This window comes from Myotis daubentonii, chromosome 1 (genome assembly GCF_963259705.1).
Source record: "Myotis daubentonii chromosome 1, mMyoDau2.1, whole genome shotgun sequence".
Lineage (NCBI taxonomy): Eukaryota > Metazoa > Chordata > Mammalia > Chiroptera > Vespertilionidae > Myotis > Myotis daubentonii.
Window position 1 is genome coordinate 76,431,950 of NC_081840.1, and position 26,362 is coordinate 76,458,311.

Consider the following 26,362-nt stretch of genomic DNA (forward strand, 5'->3'; position numbering starts at 1 on the left):
AATATTTTATGAGAAATTTCTGCAAATTACATATAATTCTGAGACAATGCTCAATGCAAACTCAGTTACTTCTGAATCTGCTGTTCTCCTTTCTGTTCAGTCAGTCGCCTCTTTGCTTCCTCATTGAGTTGAGCTGCCAGTTCTTTTTGATGTGCTCTTCGCTTCTCTTCTGCAGTCATTTCATTCTAGAGAAGACAAAACCCCAAGCTATCAAAACATGTGAACCATGACCAATACGAGATCAATGTCGTTAAAAACAGTAAACTCACTCGTGTTCTTTCTGTAAGTAATGCTGCCCGTGAACCTCTTCCCAACAGGTCCTCAGCCTCATCTTTCTCTTCCTCCTCTTCTTCTTCATCCTCATTCTATGGGGGAAAAAAGTCATAATCAGAAATTCGAGTTTTTACTTTTTAGCCAATATTTTATATCTTCTTCACTGTACCCAAAATTCCTATACTACACATTTATCCTCTTCCTACCTTTAGAAAAATCCCCACATTCTTTACTTTCTTCTTCACGGAAGTGAGAACAGTGGCTGGACCATCCTAGAATAAAACAGAGAAGTCAGACACCTATAAGAACACTGAAATGAAAACACTTTCACCTTCTAACCTAGTATGTACCTGGGAAATGCTTTGAACCTTTGGATACTAGACTTTTTGATAATGAATAAGTACAGTTCTTAGGTCCCAATCTCTCAGTAGGAACTAGAATTTGGAAGGTAACATTGGGATAATAGTTAAAAATACAGGCTTGAGCCTGGCCGGCGTGGCTCAGTATCGACCTATAAACCAGGAAGTCATGGTTCAATTCCCGGTCAGGGCACATGCCCGGATTGCAGGCTCAATCCCCAGGGTAGGGCTCATCATCAGTGATTCTCACTCATCATTGATGTTCCTTTTTTCCCCATTGATGTTTCTATCTCTCTTCCTTCCTTTCTGAATTCAATAAAAATATATTAAAAAAAAAATACCCCTCTCTCTCCTCCACTGTGTAACCTGCTTCAGTGCCTGCAACCTATGGGCAGAGGCCAGGCTATGGTTCAAGGTCACAGCTTGCTCTGGCATGGGATACTATGAGACCCAGGGGCATGGGCCTGCCACAAATCCAAACCAATGCACACAGATTTGATTTGAAATCTAGCTCAATCCCTGTCTAGTTGTATAATATTTGGCAAGTTACTTAAACTTCTCTGTGCCTCAGTTTCTTTTTCTGTATATGAGGATAAGAGTATCTACTTAATAGGATTATTGTAAGGACTCAATTAATTCATGAAAGTGCTTAGCTTATAGTAAGAACACTGAAATATTTGCTATCATCATCATAATCAAGAATCAGTTCCTGCTAAGTGGAAAAACAAAAAACAAAACAGTCACAGAAGACCCCAAATGTATAGAACAGGCAAATCCTTAGAGACAGAAGGTAGTTTAGTCATTGTGTAGACCTAGGAGACTTGGGAGGGGCGGGGGTGGGGGGGGGGAATGGGAATGACTGCTAATGGGTACAGGGTTTCTTTCTGAGGTGATGAAAATGTTCTACAATTACATTGTGGTGATGGTTGAACAACTGAATATGCGGAGAAGTCACTAAACTGTACACTTTAAGTGGTTGAATTATAAATCAGTTTCATTAGAATCGGCTCCTGATATTATCATGGTTGAAGCCATAATATGGTAACAGTGTGGTTTACATTATTCCCTGTGCGTGGACTCCAATCTCTATTCCTAGCTATATTAGGACAGGCTGTCACATGAATTTCTCCCCTTGGCTAGCACTTAACAAAGACTTTTAAGAAGTACAAAATGCTCCTCAAAAGTCAATTCATGAGCACTCAAAAGTTTAAGCAATACAGACCTCATCCACAAGAACTGTGTCACCAATGAATAGGGCATAGGTTTTCTCTTCTGGTTTCTTCCCTTCTTTGTTAGTTAGGTCTGAGAACCCTAAATTGATGCTGAAAACCATCCCTAAAATAGCAAAACAAGAATCAGACTAAGACTGTGAAAGGATGGAAAAATGTAGATTTTATATAGAAAAGAGGAAGATAAAGGAAATTATTCAAAACAGTATTTTCCTACTGTATGCATGTAAAACTCACCTTTCTTCAGTTTATACTGATTTTTACTATTAATTACTAAAGAGCCTTCACGGAATTCAATTCCCATTCCAAACCTGAAAAAAGAAACAAGAAACTTTAGCAATAGGCTAATAGATCTCATACATGGGTCAAGTATAATATAGTCTATTTTTTTTTGAGTTTAAAATGAAAGAGTGTATTCGTGAATAAGTAGGACAGAGATAAGGCTACTCCACAGGCAGAACAGCCCCAACCCCCCTCCCGCCACCCCCAATTAGAGCCAAACTAGTGACATATGATGGGGAGCAAGATCTCAAATGTTCCCACAATTTATTCTATTTTAATTTTCAAGATAAGGCAGGCAAACATGTTGAGTGATTTGATGCTGCTCATCAGTATTAAGGAAGAGGATTAGAGAGAATAGTCTTTGCACTTTTAATAAGCTAAAAATATCCTAATAAAGTACCCCAAATAACATTTATTATATCAAGTGTTCTTTATTTTAGCTTATTCACCCACATTTAAATTTTAACCTCTACCATGAAATCAAGTTAGGAGTTTTCCTATATGCTTAGCAGAGACCATTAAGAGACACATTATTAAGACAGTAATAACTGGATTAAGAGAGGCAATTTTCAGTGGAATGTCGGTAAGTAGACTCATTACGTCACCTGGGCCAAGACTTGCCATTTAGATCAATATATTTCCTCTTATCCATCAGAGAAGCCCAGAAAGTAACTATATACCCCAGACTACTTTTCTTTTCTTTTTTTAATTTTTTTTAATCTTTAAATTCTTTATTAGTTAAGGAATTACAAATGTGTCCTCATTCCCCCCCCCATAATCCCCATCCTCCCCCCCTCCCCAATCCAGACTACTTTTCATCTAAGGAGACTGCCTACAGCTTTTGTTTCCCAAAATGTCTTAGATTCTGTAAGATGTTATCAGTTATTTCTAGGTATTCAATGGTCAAATACATTTGTGAAACACTGGATTAAATAAAAATTCAAATATTTTTTTCTAAAACAATAGGACTTCTCAGAGTATTTAATTTTCGTATTTTTTAAACAAAAATTGTTTATTTTATTTTTCAAAGTTTACATTCAATATTGTTTTGTAGTAGTTTCAGGATCACAGTATACTGGTTAGACCAGTGGTCGGCAAACTGTGGCTCACGAGCCACATGCGGCTCTTTGGCCCCTTGAGTGTGGCTCTTCCACAAAATACTGACTTCTGCGCATGGGCCACGAAGTTTCAATCGCACTGTATGTGAGCGCCCGCACGTGGTATTTTGAGGAAGAGCCACACTCAAGGGGCCAAAGAGCCGCATGTGGCTTGTGAGCCGCAGTTTGCCGACCACTGGGTTAGACAATCATAATTTTACAAAGTGTTTCCCCTGATATGTCCAGTACCTAACTGGCATCTACATAGTCGTTATTATATTAATAACTGTATTTCCTATGCAGCACTTTATATCCCCATGACAATTTTCTAACTATCAGGCTGTACTTCTCAATTCCTTCACTCCCTCGCCTCTGGCAACCATTATTCTGTTCTCTGTATGTATGAGTCTGTTTCTGTTTTGTTTTTTCACTTATATTGTTCTTTAGAGTCCATATGTCAGTGATATCATGTATTTGTCATTCTCTGACTGGCTTATTTCAGTTAGCATAATACCTTCTAGGTCAGGGGTGGGCAACCTTTTTGTGAGTGAGTGCCAAAACCAGAAAAATCTCTGACTCAAAATTCTTTTGCTGCCAACCCTAATTTTTTGAGAACATGTTACGCTTACTTGATATCTCTTAAGGTGTACAAATGTGAAGAACCTTGAAGAAATAAAATTCGAGTGACAAAAACATAGTATATGATGATGAAAAATACATTTATTTTTAATGTATACATGTACACTGATAGTCCGACAGAAAACTTTATGACTCTGTTTGATATTATCAGTGGGACTTTTGCTGCTGCATCACTGATGACAGAGATTTTACATCAGGTTTATATTTCGTGACCTTCAGAGATATGCACGAGCTACTACTTTCATCCGTCAGGCTACTCCTATTATGAGACTTAACAAAATTCATCACTGAGAACAAAGATTCACAAGCGTATGTGGATGAAAACATGGAGAGTAACGCTGTTGCGAAGTTTTTTAAACAGAAAAAATTTTCTGGAATGGCATTCCAAGTCCTCAATAGTTTGTTTTTGACACTTCTCTCTGGTACTCCTGTCTCTAATCGCTTTTTTTCAATGTTTTCCAAGTCAACTTTAAGATCATTAAATTTCGGCTTCCAAATTGAGCTACTCTGAAATTCAATCAACTGCATTTTAAAGTCAGCCATGTCTATCCATGAAAACATTTTTAAGTTTAGTTCCTCCAGTTTCATGCTGTCTGGAAACCTCATGAATTTTGCTGTCTCTTCCTGTTCTCTGAATTTCGCAAATCTTGAGAAGAACTGCTCAATAGTTGACTCGATGATGTTTAAAAACAGCTTTTGAAGGCTTTGACAGTCTGTTCTGTCATCTTTTGGGAGGTCTTTGATGTGCCTTTTGAGGTTTGGGAAATATCTAAATCTCTTGCCATCCACATCCCTCTTAAAGACTTCCAGTTTCTTTTCAAAAGTCTTTATGTAACCAAACATAACATCAAGTGTCTTGCCAGTTCCTTATAATTTAACATTTAAGTCATTCAAATGTTCACAAAAATTGTAAATGGATGATTATGAGAGGGTTTCGCGTGCCAGCAAAAGTTACTGGCGTGCCATGTTTGGCATGCATGCCAGGGGTTGCCCACCCCTGTTCTAGGTCCAACCATGCTATCGCAAATGGTAAGATTTCCATTTATATATGTACCACAGTTACTTCATAGCTTGGCTATTGTAAATAATGCTGCAATGAACATTAGGGTGCAAATATTCTTTCGAATTAGTGTTTTGGGTTTCTTCAGATATATACCCAGAAGTGGAATCGCTGGGTCACAAGGCTCACAGTATTTAATTTTCAAATGTGAGCTGAGGTGCTCTAAGAAAATACAGCATGTAATGTTTCCTAACATTTGTAGTTTAAGCCTGGAAGCTTTCTTGATTTCAGTCTAGAAAAATCTCTACCCCATTTCTCGGAGAAGAATTTAAATTTCTCACATTCTCTGATAACACGATGTGCCTGGCACACAGTTAAGTACAATGGTCCATAAATGTTGGCTGAATCAATCTCAAAATAGTTTGCCTGAAGACAGCCAGTCATAAACATTTACTCAGAGTGACAACTTACATTCATAGCATCTTACCCTAGGTTTTTGGTAATTTTGTTCAGCAGTTCCGGCTTCTGCTTTTTAACCATGTCAATGACAGCATTATACACATCACATATCTTCACACCTAATGACAAGACAGAAAGAGAACATTAAGTATCTTCCAGAAAATAAAACCCCCCACCATATTTAAAAATCAACTTTTCCTAAAGTAGTGTTTCTCAAAGTGTGAAATTTCTTTCAGGAATGGTAGGGCTTAGAAATTTGTATTTTTTAAAACCATCCATCCTGTCATTTTAAATTACACTATTTGAGAATCACTGACCTGGGAGACTGTGGAACACCAGGTGGTCTCAGAGAAATAGCTTCTTAAGTGTTGATAAATGGCAATACACTAAATTATAAATTTTGAAAAACAGGGCTACAGAAGGAGTTACTGTTAGAAGGACTCTGGCCTAAATTTTTCAGGGTTTAGGATAGAAAAAGATATTTCAAACCAGAGTAGTCCAGATATGATAGCCTCAGAGGGATCTTTATCCTCATTAAACCACCTGTGACTATGATTTCCAATAGGATTTCTCAAAATTGACTTGAAAAATCATGGGAAATGATGTCTGGAAGCTCTGGGCAACACAGATGGGCTTACAAAGTGGCTTAAAGGTGGTAAATATAAAGTCCCACTTAGCCATTTGGGGGTGACAGTCTTAAAAGAGGTTGTACCTTGCTTATTAGCAGGATTACTATTAGTTCTGCTCTTACACTAAGATTATTCTATCCATTCAATGTAGAATTAACATGACACATTCTGTTGGTAGAGATACTAGTTCTTTAACTTTCTAAGGTGCTTCTAATTTCATACACTAAAAGGATCATACACTATGATCAAGAGGGATTTAGACCAGGAATACACGGATGATCCCACGCTCATAATTCAATCAACACGATACACCACATTAACAATACAAAGGTAAAAATCATATAATTACCTCAATAGATGCAGAAAGAGCATTTGACAAACAAAATTCAATGTCCATTAAAAAACTCAAGAAAGTGGGTATAGAAGGAATGTACCTCAACATAATAAAGGCAATATATGACAAACCCACACCTAACATCATACTGAATGTTTATTAATACTGAATTGCATATTTGAAAGTTGCTAAGAGAGTAAATCTTAAAAGTTGTCACTCATCACAAGAAAAATAAATCTTTATGTATGCTGACAATCGTTAACTAGACTTGCTGTGGAGGGCATTTTGCAATATACTAGTATACAAATACTAAATCATTATGTTGTACACCTGAAACTAACATAATTTTGTATGTCAATTATACCTCAATTAAAACAAAAAAGAACTTTCTAAAATTCTAAAGAAGAGTAATAAGGCCATAATATTTCATGAAGATTTGGACACAGTGGTGTATCCAGTCAGAGAGGTTTTTGTAAAAATCAATGTAAAACCACAATAACCACACATGCCTAAAAGTAGATTCAAGAACTAAAATGCTAGGATAAGTAGAAGTTAGTAAAATCTAATTCTATTTTTAGTATGAGAGTCCCAGGGACATAAAATCACATAAACATTAATAATACTTTTGTTACTTGATTTCCAAACCTTCTTTTGTAAGGCACCTCACCATGTCTTAATTCCTTTAGCAACTCCTCTTGAAGCTGGAGCAAAAAGTTGTAATTTTCTTGAACTTCCTGAGAGGGGTCAACCATCAAAGTACGAACAAGGTTGGAGCAGTAAGATTTGAAACGAATACCCATGGCGCAAGTGATGGCCCCAAAATGCATGTGATTCTTATCACTAGAAACCAAAGGAAGAAAGCATTTCATTGATTACCCAAACTAGGAAAGGCCTTACTATCTCTGACATATAACATCTGTAATCGTTAACTTTCACTGCTATATCCCAAAGGTGAACCAGAAGAAGGACCTAAATTTTTTTTAAATAAACCAGTTTATAAAAGACCTGGAGTAAAATTAGTGACCAAAACTTTGAGGATGAAAATACAGTGAGAAGTTGAGTTGTTTCCTAATTATGCAAAGGATATACTACATTCTATTCTAACTAGAGGCCCGATTCACAAAATTCATGCAAGGGGCTCAGCCCTCACCGCCAAGGCAGCTTGCCTTGGCCCTCGCAGCCCTGGCTTCGTCCAGAAGGTCATCTGGCTGTCTGGCCTAATTAGCATATAACGCTTTTATTATTATAGATAGTACAATGGTAAGGAGTCACTTATTCACTGGTCCAGTATGAACTGCAGTATTCACTCTGAAATAATTCCTTCAGGTTTGACCAGGGAAAAAAAGCATTCTTTATAGTATTTTTAAAAATTAAACAGGTTACATTATACAACACCCAATAAGATTTTTATATTGGTTTTTTTTGGGTGTGTGTGTGTGTGTGTGTGTGTATGATGTTTTGCATTTTTTTGCCAGGCATTTTTAATCATTTGGAAAAATGCTTACAATCAAATGCTCAAGTAAGAAATGAGTAACTGTGAAATAAAAGAGAAATATGCATGGAATAAGACAAGAAGACAATATAGAAGGCAGGGTAATAGTTATTCTGTTTCCCACTTTTTTGAATTCCAGAATGAGTCAAAAGAAAAATAGGCTAAAGGTTGAAATGTTCTAGCTGTTTTATTTTGAAATTCTCAAACTTACCTCACCACACTGAACTTGAGATTATAGTTGCCACCACTCTGAATGATAGGAGGATAACACATTTCCACAGTAGAGGGGTCTGCCCCAGCTAGGTATTTTTTCTCTTCAATGGCCTTTTCCACAGATTCAGCCAGTTTGCTGTGTCGAACTTTCTATAAGTGTACCCAGAAATGAAACAATACTTACTAGAGGGTGGCAAAAAGGGGTGCTGCAATTTTGGATGCTATCAATGGAAGACAACATGTATCGTGGTATCCCTTAGTAAGCTATAAAAATCTTATGATTCATGCATCAGATAACATACTGGTATTTGTCCAAAGCAAATTTAGATGATAATAATATGTGGAAATCACAAGTATTAAAGAAATTCTCAAGTAAAACATTGGGTAAACATAGAAACTATAGTGCAGGCCTATAGTTATTTTGAAAGAGAGCTGGCACAATGATATACCACCAACTTAATTATCAAAGTCTTCATTTCAAAGGAAACTGAACAGACCAAAACACTGCATGGTAGGGTACTTCTGGTTTATTAAAACAGTAAAAAGACTTTCCCCTCTCCATTTACCTCATCTGCGTCAACTATTTCCATGACTCTTTCTTTGAAGAATTTGTTGAAGACCTCAGAGGTGATGCTGGCCGCTTTCTTCATTAAATTGAGCTCCCCATCCTCCTTTACAGCAATGGTATAGGCCACAACTGCACTGATATCTATCTGTAGTCAAAGTGGTAAGAGTTTTTAACATGCAGATATAGAACTGCTAAATAAATTCCCCTCTCCGAATGTGAATATTATAAGTGACGATATTAGGTTATTTAGCAAACGATTCATCAGTAGTTTACAGAATATCTAAATATTCCTTTCTTGGATTGAATAAATATCTGAAGTAACTCTTTAACAGGTCATTGTGTACATTTAAGAGGCAGTAAACTACCATTTTAAATGTAAATGCCCCTCTTCAGACATTTTGTAAAGGTTGAAGAAAGATAGGCAAGAGATCAGGGGACAAAAAAACCAAAATTTTTCTGGACAAGAGACTTACTCTAAACTAGTGACCCAGCCAAAACCGGTTTGGCTCAGTGGATAGAGCGTCGAGTCGGCCTGCGGACTGAAAGGTCCCAGGTTCGATTCCGGTCAAGGGCATGTACCTGGGTTGCGGGCACATCCCCAGTGGGAGATGTGCAGGAGGCGGCTGATCGATGTTTCTCTCTCATCGATGTTTCTAACTCACTATCTCTCTCCCTTCCTCTCTGTAAAAAATCAATAAAATACATAAAAAAAAAAAATAAACTAGTGACCCAGCATGTGAAATCACACGAGACCCAGGACCCCCGAGTCCCACCAGCGCCACAGGACTCCTCCAAGTCCCAGCGTGCCGCGGGACCCAGAGTCAAGTCCCCATCCACCGCACACGCCTTGCCGTGCACGCAGCCTCCTGGTGACCGGTTTTTGGTCATTACGGCATTACGACCACTAGGTTTTTATTATATAGAAGATAGCTCAACTATCTCCTGAACGCCTCACACCTGAGTGAAAAGTAAAATGGCGTACTGGCTTGGGCGGTGTGGGTCAGTGGTCGAGCGTCGATCTATGAACCAGGTCAGGTTTCAATTCCCAGTCAGGGCACATGCCCAGGTTGTGAGCTCTATCCCCAGTGTGGGGCCTGCAGAAGGTAACTGATCAATGATTTTCTCTCATCATTGATGTTTCTATCTCCCTCTCCTTCTCCCTTCCTCTCTGAAATCAACAGAAATATATTTCCAAAAAAAGGCTTACTGGTCAGCCAAATGGAACGTAAAATTGAAATGTAAAATCATGTACAGTTTTCCCACATTCTCTACACTATCTGTTATGGAGATCCGTCACACTTTTGCCTTCTCAACTCTCAATTTGCTTCTTTCCAGGAGTATTCTTACTTTGTCAAAGCCCTCTTTGTTGAGGCAGTCATTCCAACTCTTCATGAACTCTCCAGGGAATTTGTCTTTGCTGAACACTCCAATCTTCTTGCCATTCTTGCTTTCTTTAATGGCTTCAATCATTTTGTCAAAGCTGCTTTTATTACTTTCATTCTATTGGTGTCACAGGGAAGAAGAGGGGTTTGTCAATTGGTTTTAGAATTAGACATCTATGTACTACTAGTAAAAAATAGCAGAGACAAATACTCTAAACACTGGAAAGAAAGAATTCTATCCCCAGGCCCTACCCACTTCTTTAGGGTAAACAGTAACAAACCAAAAGTTAATACATTTCTTTGTATATTTTTATATGCTTAGGTGAAGTGCCATAAAAGTTGATCATTTCCCCCCAGGAACAGCTGAGAAACTCAAACACATATGTGAACAATATTCTGAGAAAAAAATCTTTGTCAGGTGAGCAGTATGAAAAAAAAACTACATTTAATAAAAACTAGAACTAAGATATATCTAAATTTCCTTAAGGATATTTGAAGCCATTTGTTCCAATTAAGGTTCTCAGATGAAAACAAGCATAAGTTGACAGTATCCTCAAGAATGGACAGATTGTTTAGCCAAAGAGCTGACAGGGTTGTTCAACTCTTTTCTTCTTAACAATGAAGATGCGACAAAACTTTGAAATTACAACCACCCTCAGTTATAACCTTTCCCTCATATTCTATTAAATTCCTAGAAGGCATTTCTGTTTATCACTTTTACAAACATTCTTTCACATTTATGACACACATTCTTTATTAGTTCTGACCTTTTCTCGTATCAGCAGTGTGATGGCAGGGGCTCCATTAGCATTCTCATTGCCCTTAGTATTGGCAATCTGTTTCAAGAACTCCACTTTTTTTTTGCTGGCCATAAAAATGATTTTGTCATCACAGAAGACCATGATAGTATCAGTTAGTTCATAACCAAAGAGCCATGTCTATTGGAAAAGATAACGACAACAGTTTTTACAGATAAAAAAATTAATGTACTTGTATAGAAATACTTATAAAATAAGATTATGTGAAATTAACTTCAGAATAATCTGAGGTAGGAGGGGGCCTGGATGTGGACAAATGAAATAAAATTGGGCAGGAGTTGACAATTTACTGAAACTAAACAACGGGTATACAGGAGTTCAATATTATTATTTCACCTAGTTTTATATGTTTGAAATATTCTGTAACAAAGACCATCAAATCTTGGGACAATTTGTGTTTATTGAAACTATCTTATTTTTAGGGCAGAAGTGCATAAAATGAGACAGAATAAAGCTCTAGGGAACAGTGCATTCTACCTCCCCCAAAGATTGCTAGTTGTGTACCAACTATTAATTTTTTCTCTCCAAAAAAGATGGGATTTTGCCCAGCTGGCATGGCTCAGTGGTTGAGCGTCAACCTATGAACCCGGAGGTCAGGGTTCGATTCCCAGTTAGGGCACATGCTTGGATTGCGGGCTCAATCTCCATTAGGGGGCGTGCAGGAGGCAGCCGATCAATGATTCTCATCATTGATGTTTCTCTCCTCCCTTCCTCTATAAAATCAATAAAATATATTTTAAAAAGATGGGATTTTGAGCTGGGCAGACTGCTCAGCATGAAGACTTATTTCCATTCCTTTCTTGCAACTAAGTATGGCCAACAGATTAAATTTTGGCCAATAAATTATAAGTAGAAGTATTCTGTAGGACGTTAAGCAAGTCTCCTTAAAAAGGTAAGGAGATAGCCAATTTTCTTCCCTTTCTCCATTCTTTTTGCTTGGAATGCAAATGTACTGACTGAAGCTCTAGCAATTTGTGTAGCATGAGCACAGGGCTAAACTCTATAAATGGTCGAGATGTGGAAAAAAAACTGGATCCCTGAAGACTATCCAAGAGAAAAAGGAATACTGTGTAATCCACTGTTCAGATTTTTTTGATATATAGTTAAATTTGTCCCAATTTATATACCTCTCTTTTTTCCTTATTTTCCGATCAGTGCTGTCTACTGAACTTTATGTGAAGATGAAAATATTCTCATCTGCTCTAATATGGCAGTCAGTATAGCATACTTGAGATATGGGACTGAGGAATTAAATTTTTACGTGGCAACTATACTGAACAGTGCAGTAGATGATTCAATGATAGTCAGGGCTAAGAACTGCTCACCTGTAAGGCAGTTGACTTGGCATAAACAATTTCTTCATCAACACCCACTGATACAACAATGGCATCAATGTTAGCATATTCATCTTCTCCTTTCTGAAAAGTAAAGAGTAGGTAATTTGGTCATTTTCTTCTTACACCAGGCAAAATAGGAATAGCGACTTCAGTATTTACTTAAAATGTATATAATTTTTTCCTAAGAGAACTTGCAAGTTTAAGAAATTCCATGTTTACTTGACAACTTCACAGTCATTGCTCTATGCAACTGTCACCACAATTTAGAACATTTTCACCTCCCCCAAACAAACCCACTAGCAATTATTATCCATCTCCCTCTAACTCATCTAATTTGTCTATTCTGGACATTTCATATAAATGCAATAATAAAACATGTGGACTTTGTGTCTGGCTTCTTGTACTTAACATGCTCTCAAGGTTCATCCATGTTGTAGCAAGTTTCAGTACCTTCTCCTTTTTATTGCTCAATAACAGTATTCTATTGTATATATGTATCATATTATATCCATTCATCAACTGCTACACATTTGGGTTATTCCTATTTTTTGGAGATTATAAATAATGCTGCTATGAACATTCATGTAAGTTTTAATGTGGAGCTATTTCTCCTGAGTATATGCTTAGGTGAGGAATTGCTGGGTCTTATGGTAACTGTTTAACTTTTTAAGGAACCACCAGACTATTTTCCAAAGTGATTATACCATTTTACATTCCCAACAAGCAATGTATGGGATTTCCAATTTCTTCACATACTGACTAATATTGCTGTCTTTTTTACTACAGCCATCCAATAGATGTGATGTACTATTTCACTGTAGTTTTAAGTTGCATTTCCCTAATGGCAAATGAGTTGGGCAGCTTTTCATGTGATTACTGACCATTTGTATACCTTTTTTGGAGAGGTGCCTATTCACATCCTTTGCCCGTTCTGTAAGTGGGTTATTACTGTATTATATATAAATTGTAAGAGTTCTTTTTATATGCTAGAGATGTCTCTTATTAGATGATTTGCAAATTTTTAACACAGTGGGTTCTTTTCACTTTTGTAATGCTGCCCTTTGAAGCATAAATTTTTTAATTTTGGAGAAATCCAAATTATTTTCTTGTGCTTTAAAAAAAAATCCTCACCTGAGGATACATTTTAGAAAGAGGGAGAGGAGGAGGGAGGGGGGGAGAGAGAGAAAGGAGGAGGAGGAAGAGGGAAAGAGAGAAGGGGAGAAACATTGATCGGTTGCCTCTCATTAGTACTTGACTGGGAATCAAAACCACAACCTAAGTATGTGCGCCCTGACCAGGTGTATGGCACGATGCTCTAACAACTGAGCAACTCAGCCAGGGCATTTTCTTATGCTTTTAAAAAAATATATTTTTATTGATTTCAGAGAGGAAGGGAGAGGGGAGATAGAAACATCATAGATGAGAATCATGGATCGGCCGCCTCCTGGATGTCCCCTAGTGGGGATCCAGCCTGCGACCCAGGCATGTGCCCTTGACCAGAATTGAACCTGGGACCCTTCGGTCCACATGCCGATGATCTAACCACTGAGCAAAACAGGCCAGGGCTTCTTATGCTTTTGATATCGTATCTAAGAAGGCTTTACCTAACTCAAGGGCATACCTATACTTTTCTTCTATAGTAGTTTTATAGTTTAGCGCTTATATTCAGATCTATGGTTCATTTTCAGTTGATTTTGTTTATGGTGTGAGGAAGGGTCTTAACTTCATTCTGTTGCATGTGGATATGCAGTTGTTTCAGCACCGTAAGTTGAAAAAACTATTTTTTCCCCATTGAACTGTCTTGGCACCACTGTCAAATATCAAATGATGTAAACGTGAAGGTTTATTTCTGGATTCTCAATTCTATTCCATTGATCTACATGTCTGTCCTTACACTAGTACCACATTGTTTTGGCTACTGCAGCTTTGTAGTAAGTTTTGAAGTTAGAGTTTACATGTGAGTCCTCTAACTATTAACCACTTCTGGACAGCAATATGAGCCCAAAGGACTGGTAATTGTTTGTGGGTTATAAGGTTAAACCTTCTTGACTTGGTAAAGTCAAGAAAAACATCTACTAAGACTCTTTTCCACATTTTAAGGGTTATGGCTGCCAAATAATCCAACAAAACATATAACTAAAAGAAGTTACCAGAAACTGTATTCATTCACCCATTGATTTGCAGTGAGAAAATGTTTTCCTTCAGGTTGCTCAAATTTTTGCTATGTACACTCCAATCTATCTATATAAAACCCTAACATGCAAATAGACCAAATGGCAGAACAATGAACAACCGGTCACTATGACATGCGCTGACCACCAGGGGGCGCGCACGCAGAAAATGGCAGGTGTTGCCCTTGTTGGGATGGTGGAGTAGGTGAGCGAGGGGTGCCAGACCAAGGAGGGTCACTGGTTGCTGTCACTGGGGCGAGCCTCTGGTGGTTACTGAAAATTCTTTACTCCCATGCACTGTGGTCCTGCCTGGTGCTCGCACCTGCTGCTGGCACTGGCCCCACTCATACCCGCTGCCGGCCCTGATCACACCTTAGGGCTTCTTCACCTCCTCCTGCTCCTCAAGGGCGTTCGGAGCCAGCAGCCGCCTCTCACACCCACTACTGGCGCTGGCCCCAATCGCTGTGCCATCAGTGGGGTCAGCAGGTGCAAGCGGGGCCAGTGCCGTCAGTGCGTGGGAGCGGGGCTGCCAGCAGACAGACCAGGGGCCATGGCGTGGGCACGGAGGATGGGCCGAGACCTGCCTGTGCCCACCACAACCTCGCAGCCCACAGTTCCTTTCATCGTGCATGAATTCGTGCACCGGGCCCCTAGTTTGTTAATAAACATGGATATTGTGTAATATTACTGCTACCTTGATAACCTCCCAAAATTAGTAACAGTCACTCCCCTATATATAATGCTCATGTGTTTTAGATATAAAAAAGCACCACTGAAATTAAACAGAAAGTCCTTTTTAGTATTTTTTGATATTTAGTTGAGTCAAAAATTTCAACAAAGAAAAAGGCATCAACATGTACAAAAATTCAAAAGACACAGTGATTCATTTTTTAAAGTGTACAGAGTATAATCATGTGACTTAATCATTAATAATATGGGAAAATCATCCAAAGGAACCTAAGTACAATTAAAAGTAGGCAGAGAAAAAAAAAAAAGACCCACACATTCAGCTTTTTTTGAGAGAAAACAAACCCCAAAATCTCAAGGATTTCAACTCATATACTAGTAAAATGTGCAGTTTTCCACTGCTGATCAAAAAAGGTAAGGGGATGGTCTGGATGGTATGATTCAGTGGTTGAGTGTCAACCTATAAACCAGGAGGTCATGGTTTAATTCCCAGTCAGGGCTTTTGACTGGGTTGTGGGTTTGATCCCCAGTGGGGGGCGTGCAGGAGGCAGCTGATCAATGATTCTCTCTCATCACTGATGTTTCTATCTCTCTCTCCCTCCTCCTTCCTTTCTGAAATCAATAAAAAGAAACACACACACACACACACACACACACACATCCTATATAATAAAAGCCTAACATGCAAACTGTCCCTTTGACCTCTCGCAATGAAATGTGCTGACCACCAAGGGCGGCATGGAACATGGCAGGCGTCGGCGACACAGCACTGGCAGTGGGTGGCAGTGGAGGCACTGCTGGTCCCAATGGGCCCTGACAAGAGCGGGACCATGGCAGGATGGTGGAGCAGGTGAGTGGGCGGTGCCAGGCCAAGGTGGGTGCAAGCAGGGCCTGATCGCCCGGTAGATGGCGATGAGCTCCCAGGAACTGAGGGAACCCAGCAGGGGCACAATGACTCAGCAGAGGGGGGCATTCAGGGGCCTGGGAGCCCAGGGCCCAGAGGTCAGCTGGGACCTGCCCTTCCATGCCAGACGCTTGTGCTTCGATCTCTGGCCAGGCCTTGGGACTACACCCGTGCATGAATTTCATGCACTGGGCCTCTAGTGTGTGTGTGTGTGTGTGTGTGTGTGTGTGTGTGTGTGTGTGTGTGTGTAAATTTTTTTTTTTTTTAAAAAGGTAAGAGGATGAATCCTAATTTCTCTTGGAACCAGTTGCTCTGACCATATATTCTTGGTTGAGTCCTTATAAAAATGAATGAGCTCTAACCCCAGAAAAAATTTAATAACACCAGAATTTAAGATATCAAAAATAATACTAGCAAATTTGGATAAAATTTTTCTTAAAATGTGACTCAATGAAAAAGATTACAATCAAACCAAATATTTTTACAGCAAAATCCAGAAGAGTACTTTTTATTTTCAAACTCTTTGAGGAGTACAAATGCCTTATATAGATTACATTTAAAAAGTCTAAAATTGGTCCCAACCAGTTTTCTCAGTGGATAGCATGTCAGCCCATGGACTGAAGGGTCCCAGGTTCGATTCTGGTCAAGGCACGTGCAGGTGGCAACCAATTGATGTTTCTGTCTCTCCCCCTTCCCTTCTACTCTAAAAATCAATGGAAAAACATTCTTGGGTGAGGATTAACAACAATAACAACAAAAAACAAGAAAAGTCTGAAATTGTGGGAGATTTTAAATAATCTTCTTGTGAAACTCACACGATAAGCTATATACAATACTAAAATATTTTGATTTAGTAATATCTGGAATTCATTTTGAAATACTGGAGTGGAGGGGACTAGTTATTTTTGTGTGTTTTTAAAGTGCCAGGCTAGCTTAGCAGCCCCTTGCCCCTGGACCGGCCCCACAGCCAGCTACAAATGCCAGCCTGGCTATTTGAGGGGGTTGGGGCTCAATTTTGTGCTGCTTACAAGGTCCCCAATTCCTAACCTGTTCTCTCCTGCTTAGGCTGGTCTTCAGGACTTAGACTGGAGCCCTTGTTAAATCTGGACTTGCAACCCCTATGCTCTTCTTTATAGATGAATTATCTTGCAGCAGTGACCCCCTGGTATGCATAGCTTCTCAACATCTACCAAATCTTTTCTGTCTCCAAATTCTGACACCTTCCAATCTGTCTGTTCCATTTCACATCCAAGTCAGACTGTTTTGGAAGAGGAAATGGACAGAGTGGTTAAGTGACTAAGCAGAGCCGGGATAGCAACACCCTAAGTGCTTGACAAGTATTCTCACTGGGACGATACTGATGATAAATATGCATATCTCATAGAGCCCCAAGGGGCTCAGATTCAGGAGGCACCAAGTATCAAGGAATGGAGATAGGGTATATTGTACATGGATGAGCTCAAGGCTAAAAACAGGTCTGGTCAGAGAAGGACCCCTCCAGTTCTTGGAAATCCTGACACAATCCCTAATCTCTCCACAAAAAGACTTACTTTATTCTCTGAAGAAATGAACTCAGGAAGCTCTAGACTCAGATAGTAGGCCCAGCAGAAGGAAAGTGCAAAATGTTGGGGAATTAAACAAAAGTCTGCATTTTGAATGACAATTGGGAAAAAAATGCCCAAGGAAAAGAATTAGAAGATTTTCTCTCTGTGCATCTTCATTGAATTTAGAGAAAACACTTCAGACACTGACATTTGTGGGTCCTCCATTGACTGAGCCAGCCTATTCACTCTAGAATAACCCCAAGTCGAGAGGCTCCATTCATGCAGAGCTTCCAGTTTCGTATTGCCTTTTTCTTTATATGGATGAATATAGCCGAGCCTCATTTTGATTTTTGTGACAGGGAATAGAATCAGATCAGCCTTCCCAAAATACTGTAAGCTTGAAGATTGACAATAATAGCTTCAATTCTGACAATCCTGAGTGATTTTCAACCTCAAATTTTATACCCACTGAACTGTATTATTAACAAAAAGTAGAGACAAAACCTTTTAAGACATACAAGGGCTCAAGAAATACGTATTTTCTGTATCCTTTCTTAAGAACCTCTTAGAGAAAATGCTCTTAACAAAATAGAGAAAACTCAAGACATGGGCTATAGAATATAGGGCACTCAACATTGGGAAGTCCCAAGGTTCAATAGGCCTGGAGAGCAACCTATCCATATAGAACAGTATAATGTAAGGTTGAAGGGTGGGGTAGGTGGTGGTGGTAGTACTTAAAAAACAAACAGAGAATTAATAAAATGTCTGAAGAGTGCAAGAATTTCAGAATGATTGATGAGATTATAACAGGCTCACAGGAAAATTAGGGCTGAGGACACTTAAAAAGGGAGAAAAATTGAGGCAATCATGAACCCAGGAAAAAAAAAAACCATAGCAGAAAAGGGAAGGTAACTGTTCTGTTACTTCACCCACCAGTGAAACTATTTACATGAGCACTAACTATGTAAACAGACTACTAATTTTATTAAAAATTATGAAAAAAAACTTATAGAGGGGTGAATGTGAGATAAAGCGAGTGTAATAAAATGCTAATTGTATAATCTAGTCAGCCATGGGCAAACTACAGCCCGTTTGAAATGAATAAAACTAAAAAAAAAAAAAAGACTGTACCCTTTTATGGAATGATGTTTACTTTGAATTTGTATTAGTTCACACAAACACTCCATCCATGCTTTTGTTCCGGCCCTCCGGTCCAGTTTAAGAACCCATTGTGGCCCTCGAGTCAAAAAGTTTGCCCACCCCCAATGGTGGTTTGTATATGGGTACAGGCAGTCCTTGGGTTACGTTGGACTCGATGTACGTCGTCTCATGGTTTCATGGTTACAGCGCCATCTCCCATTTATTTATATATAAAAAAAAAAGTTCCACCATTTTGATGTATGTACATATGTGCTTTATGTTTTTTATTATTTATTTACCACAAGTAAAGGTCAGGAATTGTTATCTTTCTTTTAAGTTTTTTTTACTGTTTCACTTCATTACTGCTGTGTATGTGCTCCATGTGAGTGACGTAAGTGCTATGTAGGTGGGTCTGACTTACAGTGAAGATCACGTTACCTCGTGCAGTGGGAATAGGTCTCCGACGTGGGCCTACTGTATTTAGTGTAGAATTCGTTTACCTTTCTGAATGTTTAGAATCTTTAATAACAATGTATTAAGAAGAAATTTTAAGTGTCAGAAGGTAGAGGAAAGTTAAAATAGGTGTGATGGCATAAAAAATTAAATTTAAATCCTAATTTACCAAAACAGTTAACATGAAAAATAGACAAACCAAGAACTAATAGTATATAGATATTAGTTCAAAATATGAAAGAGAACTAAAAGTGGTTGTTTCTGGGGCAGGTAACTTTTTTTGTTGTTGTTAATCCTCACTGAAGGATATTTATCTACTGATTTTCAGAGAGTAGGAAGAAGGGAGGGAGGGAGGAAGGGAGGAGAGAGAAACATTAATGAAAGACACTGACTGATTGCCTCCTGAATGTGCTCCCACTAGGGCAGGAGGGGTTGGGGGGGTGTCGAACCTGCAACCTGGGTATGTGCCCTTGACTGGGAATCGAACCCAAGACCTGCAGGATGATGCTCTAACTGCTGAGAACGGCAAGGGCGGGTTACTTTTTAAAAAGGCTTTTAAAACTATTTGCTTTTTTCAAGCCTATGTATTACTTGATTAAAATAATTTTTAGAATGCAAGTTAATAATATAGGTGGTTAGGAACCAGCAAAAATTGTGCAGTATCTGAATGATAAAAGTTGGGGAAATATTGCAGGGCACATGAACAACTACCTTCCTTTGAACCAATTAGGTATTGCATTAAAAGAGGAAACACTTTGAAGTTTCTGGGGATAGCTGGGATACCCACATAATTTATCATCCGAACGGAGACAATTTTGAGAATAAAAAAAAACCAATGGTATACCATTAATAATTACAGAGGGGCTCAGCTGGCGTGGCTCAGTGGTTGAGCATCGACCTGCGAGCCATGAGGTCATGGTTCAACTCCCGGCTAGGGCACATCCCCAGGGTGGGGTGTGCAGGGGGCAGCTGATCAATCATTCTCTCTCATCTTTGATATTTTTATGTCTTTCTACCTCTCCCTTTCTCTCTGAAATCAATAAAAATATATTTTCAAAAATAATTACACAGGGGCAGAAGGTGGATAGCTTCAGGAAAGGTAGGACTTCTGGTCATCCTAAGTATAGCCTGGGAAAAATCTTTTCAAACCAAGAAAGGGAGGCATGTAAGCTCAGAAATAATCACCATCGTTCACTGGATGCCTACGCTACGCCAGGCACTAATTATACTTGGTAATAGGGATAAAAAAATAAACATAAAAAAGTAGATAACAGAGTAGACTATAAAAGCTGAATAAGCAAGAATAAACGAATCCCAACCTGTCCAGGCATTTACTTCCTTTTTTATCCCTCTTTATGAGACCAAAGCATTATTTAAACCTTTCCCTATTTCCCTCCAGAGATAAAGGAACCATAAGAACTGAGATGAACATTATCTGGGAGAAAGCGGTATAGGGCCCTGACCGGTTTGGCTCAGTGGATAGAGTGTCGGCCTGCAGAATCAAGGGTCCCAGGATCGATTCCAGTCAAGGGCATGTACCTTGGTTGCGTGCACATATCCAGTCGGGAGTGTGCAGAAGGCAGCTGATTGATGTTTCTAACTCTCTAACCCTCTCCCTTCCTCTCTGTAAAAAAATCAATAAAATATATTTTTTTAAAAAGTAGTATGGGAATTGCCTATATTTCTTAAGTCACAGGAGATAACTGCCTAGTCTTGGAAAGCAATCTGAAGCAAAACAAATTTATCCATGACAAAAAATCAGCAGAGCCAGGGAGCAGCACTCAGGAGAAGCACTGATACTACAGGTTAGTTTTCTCCAAGGGCAAAAATTTTCTTTTTAAGGTTGGAGCCTCAATACTGATAGGTTGAGTCACATAAATTAATGCATTGGATCAGCATTCCTTTTGAAAACAGCTGGTGTTTTCCCAGCAGGAGTGGTTCAGTTGGTTAAGTGTCCTTAATCCCATAAACCAAAAGGTCACCTGTTTGATTCCTGGTCAGGGCACATGCCTGGGTTGTAGGCTTGATCCCAGTAGGCAGCTGATTGATTTTTCTCACATCAATGTTTCTTTCTCCCTCTCAAATAAATATATATTCAAAATAGAAAACAGCTGCTATTTTGACATTTTACGGAATTCTTTTGGGATAAAAGGAAGATGACTAAAGTCCAGTTTCACTTATAACAGGATGTCCTAACAGGCAGGTCTCAAATGAATTACAGTTGTACCTGAATATTGTATCCCTCAATTCTCAAAGGGCCCAAGATCGCAAAATGATGGGAACCTCTCCCCTTGTATCACATGCAGTACTAATCCAATTACTTGGTTAAAAATAATTACAATCATGAAATGGTTGGGAAGCCCTGAATAAGGACCTAGTAAGTATAAGAGGACAGAGGAGAAGACCATCGCCCCTCTCATGACCTACCACTAACATCCAGAGTTTCCTATTGCAAAAATACAATGGTGCTGCAAACCTTTTCTGTTTGTAGCAGGTCTAATTGATATATATAAAAGCCTAAGCAACCGGCCCGGTGGCAGCCACTCACTCCTTCAGTAGTCCTGCAGGTTCAATCTCTGAACAGGCCAGGCACCGATGGACCAGTGCCACCGGCACAATCCTTACAGCACCGCCGCCCTCCAGGCACCATGGCTGCTTCCCCTCCCTAGATGCTCCATAAGAAATGATATGAAAGCGGCCGCCAGGTGGCTCCCAACAACCAGTGCGAAGGTCAGCGGGACAGAGCTGGATCCTGGGCTGGCATGGGCATCCCAATGCCCGCCCAGAGGGCTGATTGCTTTCCAGCCCCCCACCCCCCTTGGGACAGGCGCCAGGCGCAGGGCTCATGGCTGGTGAGTGCCACTGCGGAGGCACAAGCCTCTCCCGATCAGGACTGACTGGGCGCGAGCCCACAGCAGGCGCAGCAGGGCCGGGATGAGTGGGAGCAGCAGGTGGTGTTGGACATGCACAATCCCTGCAGGCCACGCTAAGGGATCCCACCAGGGCACAAATTCATGCACTGGCCTCTAGTTTTAAAATAAGAGGCAGGACTGGACTAGACTCAAACATCCCAGAGTCATAAAACAAGTTCTAGTCACTATGAAGGTCTCCTGTTTGATTTTTGGCAGAGCCTATTTTCTCAGGTATGAGATTTAATGTTTTAAAAATTTCTACTCAATTAAAAGTGTGTAACACTGCAATTGTCTTTAGGACATAAGTTATGAAATCTGTTAAGTAAGAAATATATCTTATTTGCAGTAGCTTCACAATATATATATCTAACCCAAACTCAACTTGCAGATAGGTCAAATTAGGACCCACATTAGCTCCCACTTTTATTTTTTTTAAAAAAGGAGAGGGGGCAGTTGTAGCTTTCTGGTTTTCTACAATTCTATGTAGTTGAAGAGAGTTTGATCTACTTTGTGTTAGCTTGTGCAACCACACAGTTCTGAAAGGCTTATGCTTAAAGGTATCTAAGACTAAAAAGTGGATGTGGAAGACAAGCTAACTTCTGTTATCTATATATATAAAAGCCTAAGCGACGGTTACAACCAAACAACCGATCACTATAACACACATTGACCACCAGGGGGCAGACGCTCAATGCAGGAGCTGCCCCCTGGTGGTCAGTGCACTCCCATAGCCAACCTCCCCCAGCCAGCCAACCTCCTGTGGTCCCTCCCCCCAGCCAGCAGGCCCCAATCGCCTGACCAGGGCTGAGCCCTGGGCTGGAACGGGAAACTGGGGATGGGTGGCTGCAGATGCGGCCCCTTTCCCAGGGGGGGCAAGGACCAGCTCCCTCCTCAGGGCCAGCGGCCAACTTCCCATGCCCTGTTCCTTCCCCTGGCCGGCAGGCCCTGATCAGCCCGCCACCCACCTGCCACAATGGCAGCGAGGGAAGGAGTGGGGGAGGCGGGAAACTGCACGGTAGCAGATTAGCGTTGGGCGTCCATTTCTTCTGTGCCTGGCCCGGCGACCACTGCCTCCTCTCCCGACCCTACAGGAACCTTTGGGCCCCGATAGGCCCTGATTGCCGGCCAGGCCTACGGACCCACCCGTGCACAATTTCGTGAACTGGGCCTCTGGTTTTTGTCATAATAGAGGTCTGAAGATGAGAGCTGACAACACAGGTTTGGGAGTTATATAGTTAACTTCAAGTTCTTCTCTTATTTCAATGCCAGTTTTCTTAAAGGAAAAAGTGCAAACAAACCAAATATAGCATGCACCTACATATTTCACTCTTTCTGGACAGCTAAGAGAATAAACAATCGGAAATTATCCCAAAAACTATGATCTCTGCTTAAGCAGAGCAGAATGAAAGCACTCTACTAGAAAGACTGTGCATAGAGAAATTCTACAGGTAGGTTCTGAGCATAGTTATTAAAATGTAATTATAAAAAAGAAAGTAAATTTGAATAAGATTTTATAATAAGCCATAAATTTTGCTATTAATTTTTATGACTTGGCTCAACTGTATAATGCCAGGGTCTTATCAACATCTAACAATCCCCCTTTCAAATGATGTCATTAGCTAAATAGGAGGGCCAACATAAATTTTAATTATTTTTGAGAAATAAAAAATGGGGGCCAACAAGTGAACTTTCATGGATTTAAAGACTATCACTTGAGATTAAGTTTGCCAATTTGTCTTCAGGCCCCAAGTTTTTCCTAGTTTCATGCTTTGCATTTAATTATCACATAGGGGAACGGTGAGGTCTAAATTAATCTGTTTTCATGAACGGCTTCGAGAGGATGAATAATTTGATAAAGTCTGAATTACCCAGACTAGAAACAACCTCCACATCAAAGGTATATGATTGTAGGGTCTAGGGGGGAAAAGAAGGGCTTTTGATTATTACTAGCACATTAACACGTATTAATCTTTAAAAGATATCGGGACCCTTACAGTTTTTCTAACATGCATCATGTTCAAATTTTAAAAGTTGACATTTGTTAAAAACCAACAAAAAAGTTTAAAAATAAATTTTATGTTCAAGACTTGTCTAGCATAGAGTCCTTATTTTTGCTTTTCATAAAATGTAACTTTTATGAAAATTATCTAATTTTATTTTATTTTCAATTATCTAGTGCATTTTATTTTCAGTTACTTAATGCATTTCTCCTCAAAAGAAGAAACATGCACAGGAACCTTTAATGTGAATGGCAGGGAAATGATCAATTTTAATAGTTTGGTTTTTAGTAGAGGATCAATTTGGAAGGCAACTTACAATGCTGAAATCAGAACTGAACATTTTTTTACCAGGACGTTTTTCAGGTTTTAAAAGTCTTTATTAGCTTATCTTCCCTGGTTGACAGAGTTCAGAGGCCAGACTTAATCTAGACAGCTCAGGCTGCACCACAGGATGCAACCAAATGTTTGAACTGACAAATTACTTTCATAGGAATAAATTTTAACAGTGAAGGTTTTTCAAGCAACAAAACTGCCCAATCTTTAAAAGACTGGGAATTGCAACAGCTCTTTTCTGTAAACGTGCCCTGGACACTCTACCAAGGGGGAAAACTAATCAGGTTTCACGCATCACATCGTTTTTCGTATTACTAATGCCTGCAGGTTTTCTGTTACCCACGGCAGGGCCTAGAACATGAGGCGGTTGCAGGTAAACAGCGTTTGTTGAACTGTAGCAAAAGGCCCGCAAAGAATACACGCGAAGTGCCCGATTCACATCCTCCCCGCCCCTCTGTCCATCCTTTACGAAGACCGTTGAGATTCTGGCGGGACCGGGGCAGAATACTCTGGTCCGCGAAGGACAGAGCGAGTGCGTGGGTGTGTGTGAACACTGCAGGAGGGGGCGGCCAGACGTGGTCACGGAGTGGGAGGGAATGATGATGCAAGCCTCTCCTAGGGCGGGAAGAAACTACGAGAGGTGGCTGTTATGCATGACCCGGGCCGGCACGCGGAGAAGATGGTGGTGGCCGCAGGGTGACTGCGGGGGATTCCCTGTTACGGGGCAGCGCTCGGGGCCGCCTGAGGTGAATGCTCCTGGAGCAACTAAAGGGGCGCGACACTGAAACCGGGATTTCTCGAAGGAAAGGGAAAAAAGGGCGCCGAGAAACGGGGTTATTATGGGATGTAAAAGAGGGGCTCCCTAGGGAAAATTACGGGATCTAGCTCACCCGCCAATTGCTGTACAGTCTCTTCACTCGCCGGTAATAAGCATCTTTATCCAGAGTCACAGCCATAGCCACAGACGCCGCTCCTCCTCGGGTCCCGAGATTCACGCGAGGTCCCGGCTCCACCACCCGCTCTCGGCCCCGGAATCCCGCACTCTCCCAGTGACCCGGAAGTGTCGACCTCAAAGATGCCCTTTCCGCTTCCGGGTCCCGACAGCACTGGGTTTTGCTTTTTTTAAAAAAATCCTCCCCTGGGAGGTTAATAGGAAGAAGGAAGTGTGGGGAAACCAACAAAATGTGCAAAGTCTAGATTTTCGCGGGATTTTGTTAACTTAGTAACCGCACGCTAGTCGACGTCATCACGTGACGCTCTGCCTCCGCCCTTACTCCCCGCCGGGCCGCAGTTCCCAGGAGCGCCGAGCTTTCGCCGAGGCGCCGGCTGGGGAAAGCTAAGGGGGCGGGAGGCCTGACGCGCTGGCCCCGCCCCTCGCAAGCCGCCGCGCGCGGGCGGAACGGCCCCGCCCATCGGCAAAGGAAGGGGAAGCAGAAAGAGCGGGATCTGGCGTGGGAGTGGTACGTTCCGCTCCTAGAAATGGTGGGGAAGCAAACGTCTCTGCTGCTCCGGGGCTGGAAAAATCTTCGCTGTCAGGACGCTGGGTCAGGGTCTCCAGGAAGACGAGGAGAGCTCAAATCAGGGAGAGCGAGCTCATCCTCCCAATCAAACTACCACACCAGTTATGGGTAAGGACGGAAGCGGGGGAAATGCCCAGGCTTCATCTGAGCGCTGGAATGGCTGGGGAAAGGTTGTAGGAAACAAATGGCTTAAGAGGATTCAACCCATACCCGGCCCAAAGTCCTGACAAACTCTTGCAGCAGTTCAGTGACACCACTCAGGCTTCCCTAAAGCAGTTACTTAATTTGAAACAAAAGTTTCGTGATTCTTGCCAAAATTCTTCCATCTCTTCTCAGAACTTAGAGTTTGAATCTGGAACATTTTGCCTACTATTTAGCTTAATCCCCTTGCCTTTAGCAAACTGGACAGCCTACACTTATCTATAACCTTTCATGGAGTACAAATGACTGCCCTATCCAACTTAACTCTGCATGAACAGTAATGGACTTTCGGAAAGTGGTGTTGAAATTACCCATCATGAACAGCAATACTTAAAATTAATATTTATATTGGATTTGAGCAGATGTAGAACAAGGGAAGAGTGGGA

The 26,362-nt window shown here is 40.5% G+C and overlaps 1 protein-coding gene and 1 non-coding gene across 2 annotated transcripts in view; both read right to left on the reverse strand.

Moving 5' to 3' along the window:
* The window catches only part of SUPT16H (SPT16 homolog, facilitates chromatin remodeling subunit), a 47,035-nt gene extending 21,600 nt beyond the window's left edge, over positions 1-25,435 (reverse strand). The window contains exons 1-13 of the mRNA XM_059706988.1: positions 25,146-25,435; positions 12,100-12,192; positions 10,724-10,894; positions 9,922-10,074; positions 8,573-8,719; positions 8,005-8,156; positions 6,969-7,141; positions 5,367-5,457; positions 2,099-2,172; positions 1,855-1,967; positions 480-545; positions 270-365; positions 70-185 (exon numbers count right to left, since the gene is read on the reverse strand). Coding sequence (XP_059562971.1) covers positions 70-185; positions 270-365; positions 480-545; positions 1,855-1,967; positions 2,099-2,172; positions 5,367-5,457; positions 6,969-7,141; positions 8,005-8,156; positions 8,573-8,719; positions 9,922-10,074; positions 10,724-10,894; positions 12,100-12,192; positions 25,146-25,211 — 1,511 coding nt within the window. The 5' untranslated portion in view covers positions 25,212-25,435. The remainder of the gene's footprint in view (positions 1-69; positions 186-269; positions 366-479; positions 546-1,854; positions 1,968-2,098; positions 2,173-5,366; positions 5,458-6,968; positions 7,142-8,004; positions 8,157-8,572; positions 8,720-9,921; positions 10,075-10,723; positions 10,895-12,099; positions 12,193-25,145) is intronic.
* Positions 988-1,119, reverse strand: LOC132224794 (small nucleolar RNA SNORA42/SNORA80 family). Its single transcript, XR_009450732.1, has one exon. It is a non-coding gene; the product is annotated as a small nucleolar RNA SNORA42/SNORA80 family (small nucleolar RNA).
* Positions 25,436-26,362: the final 927 nt, after the last annotated feature.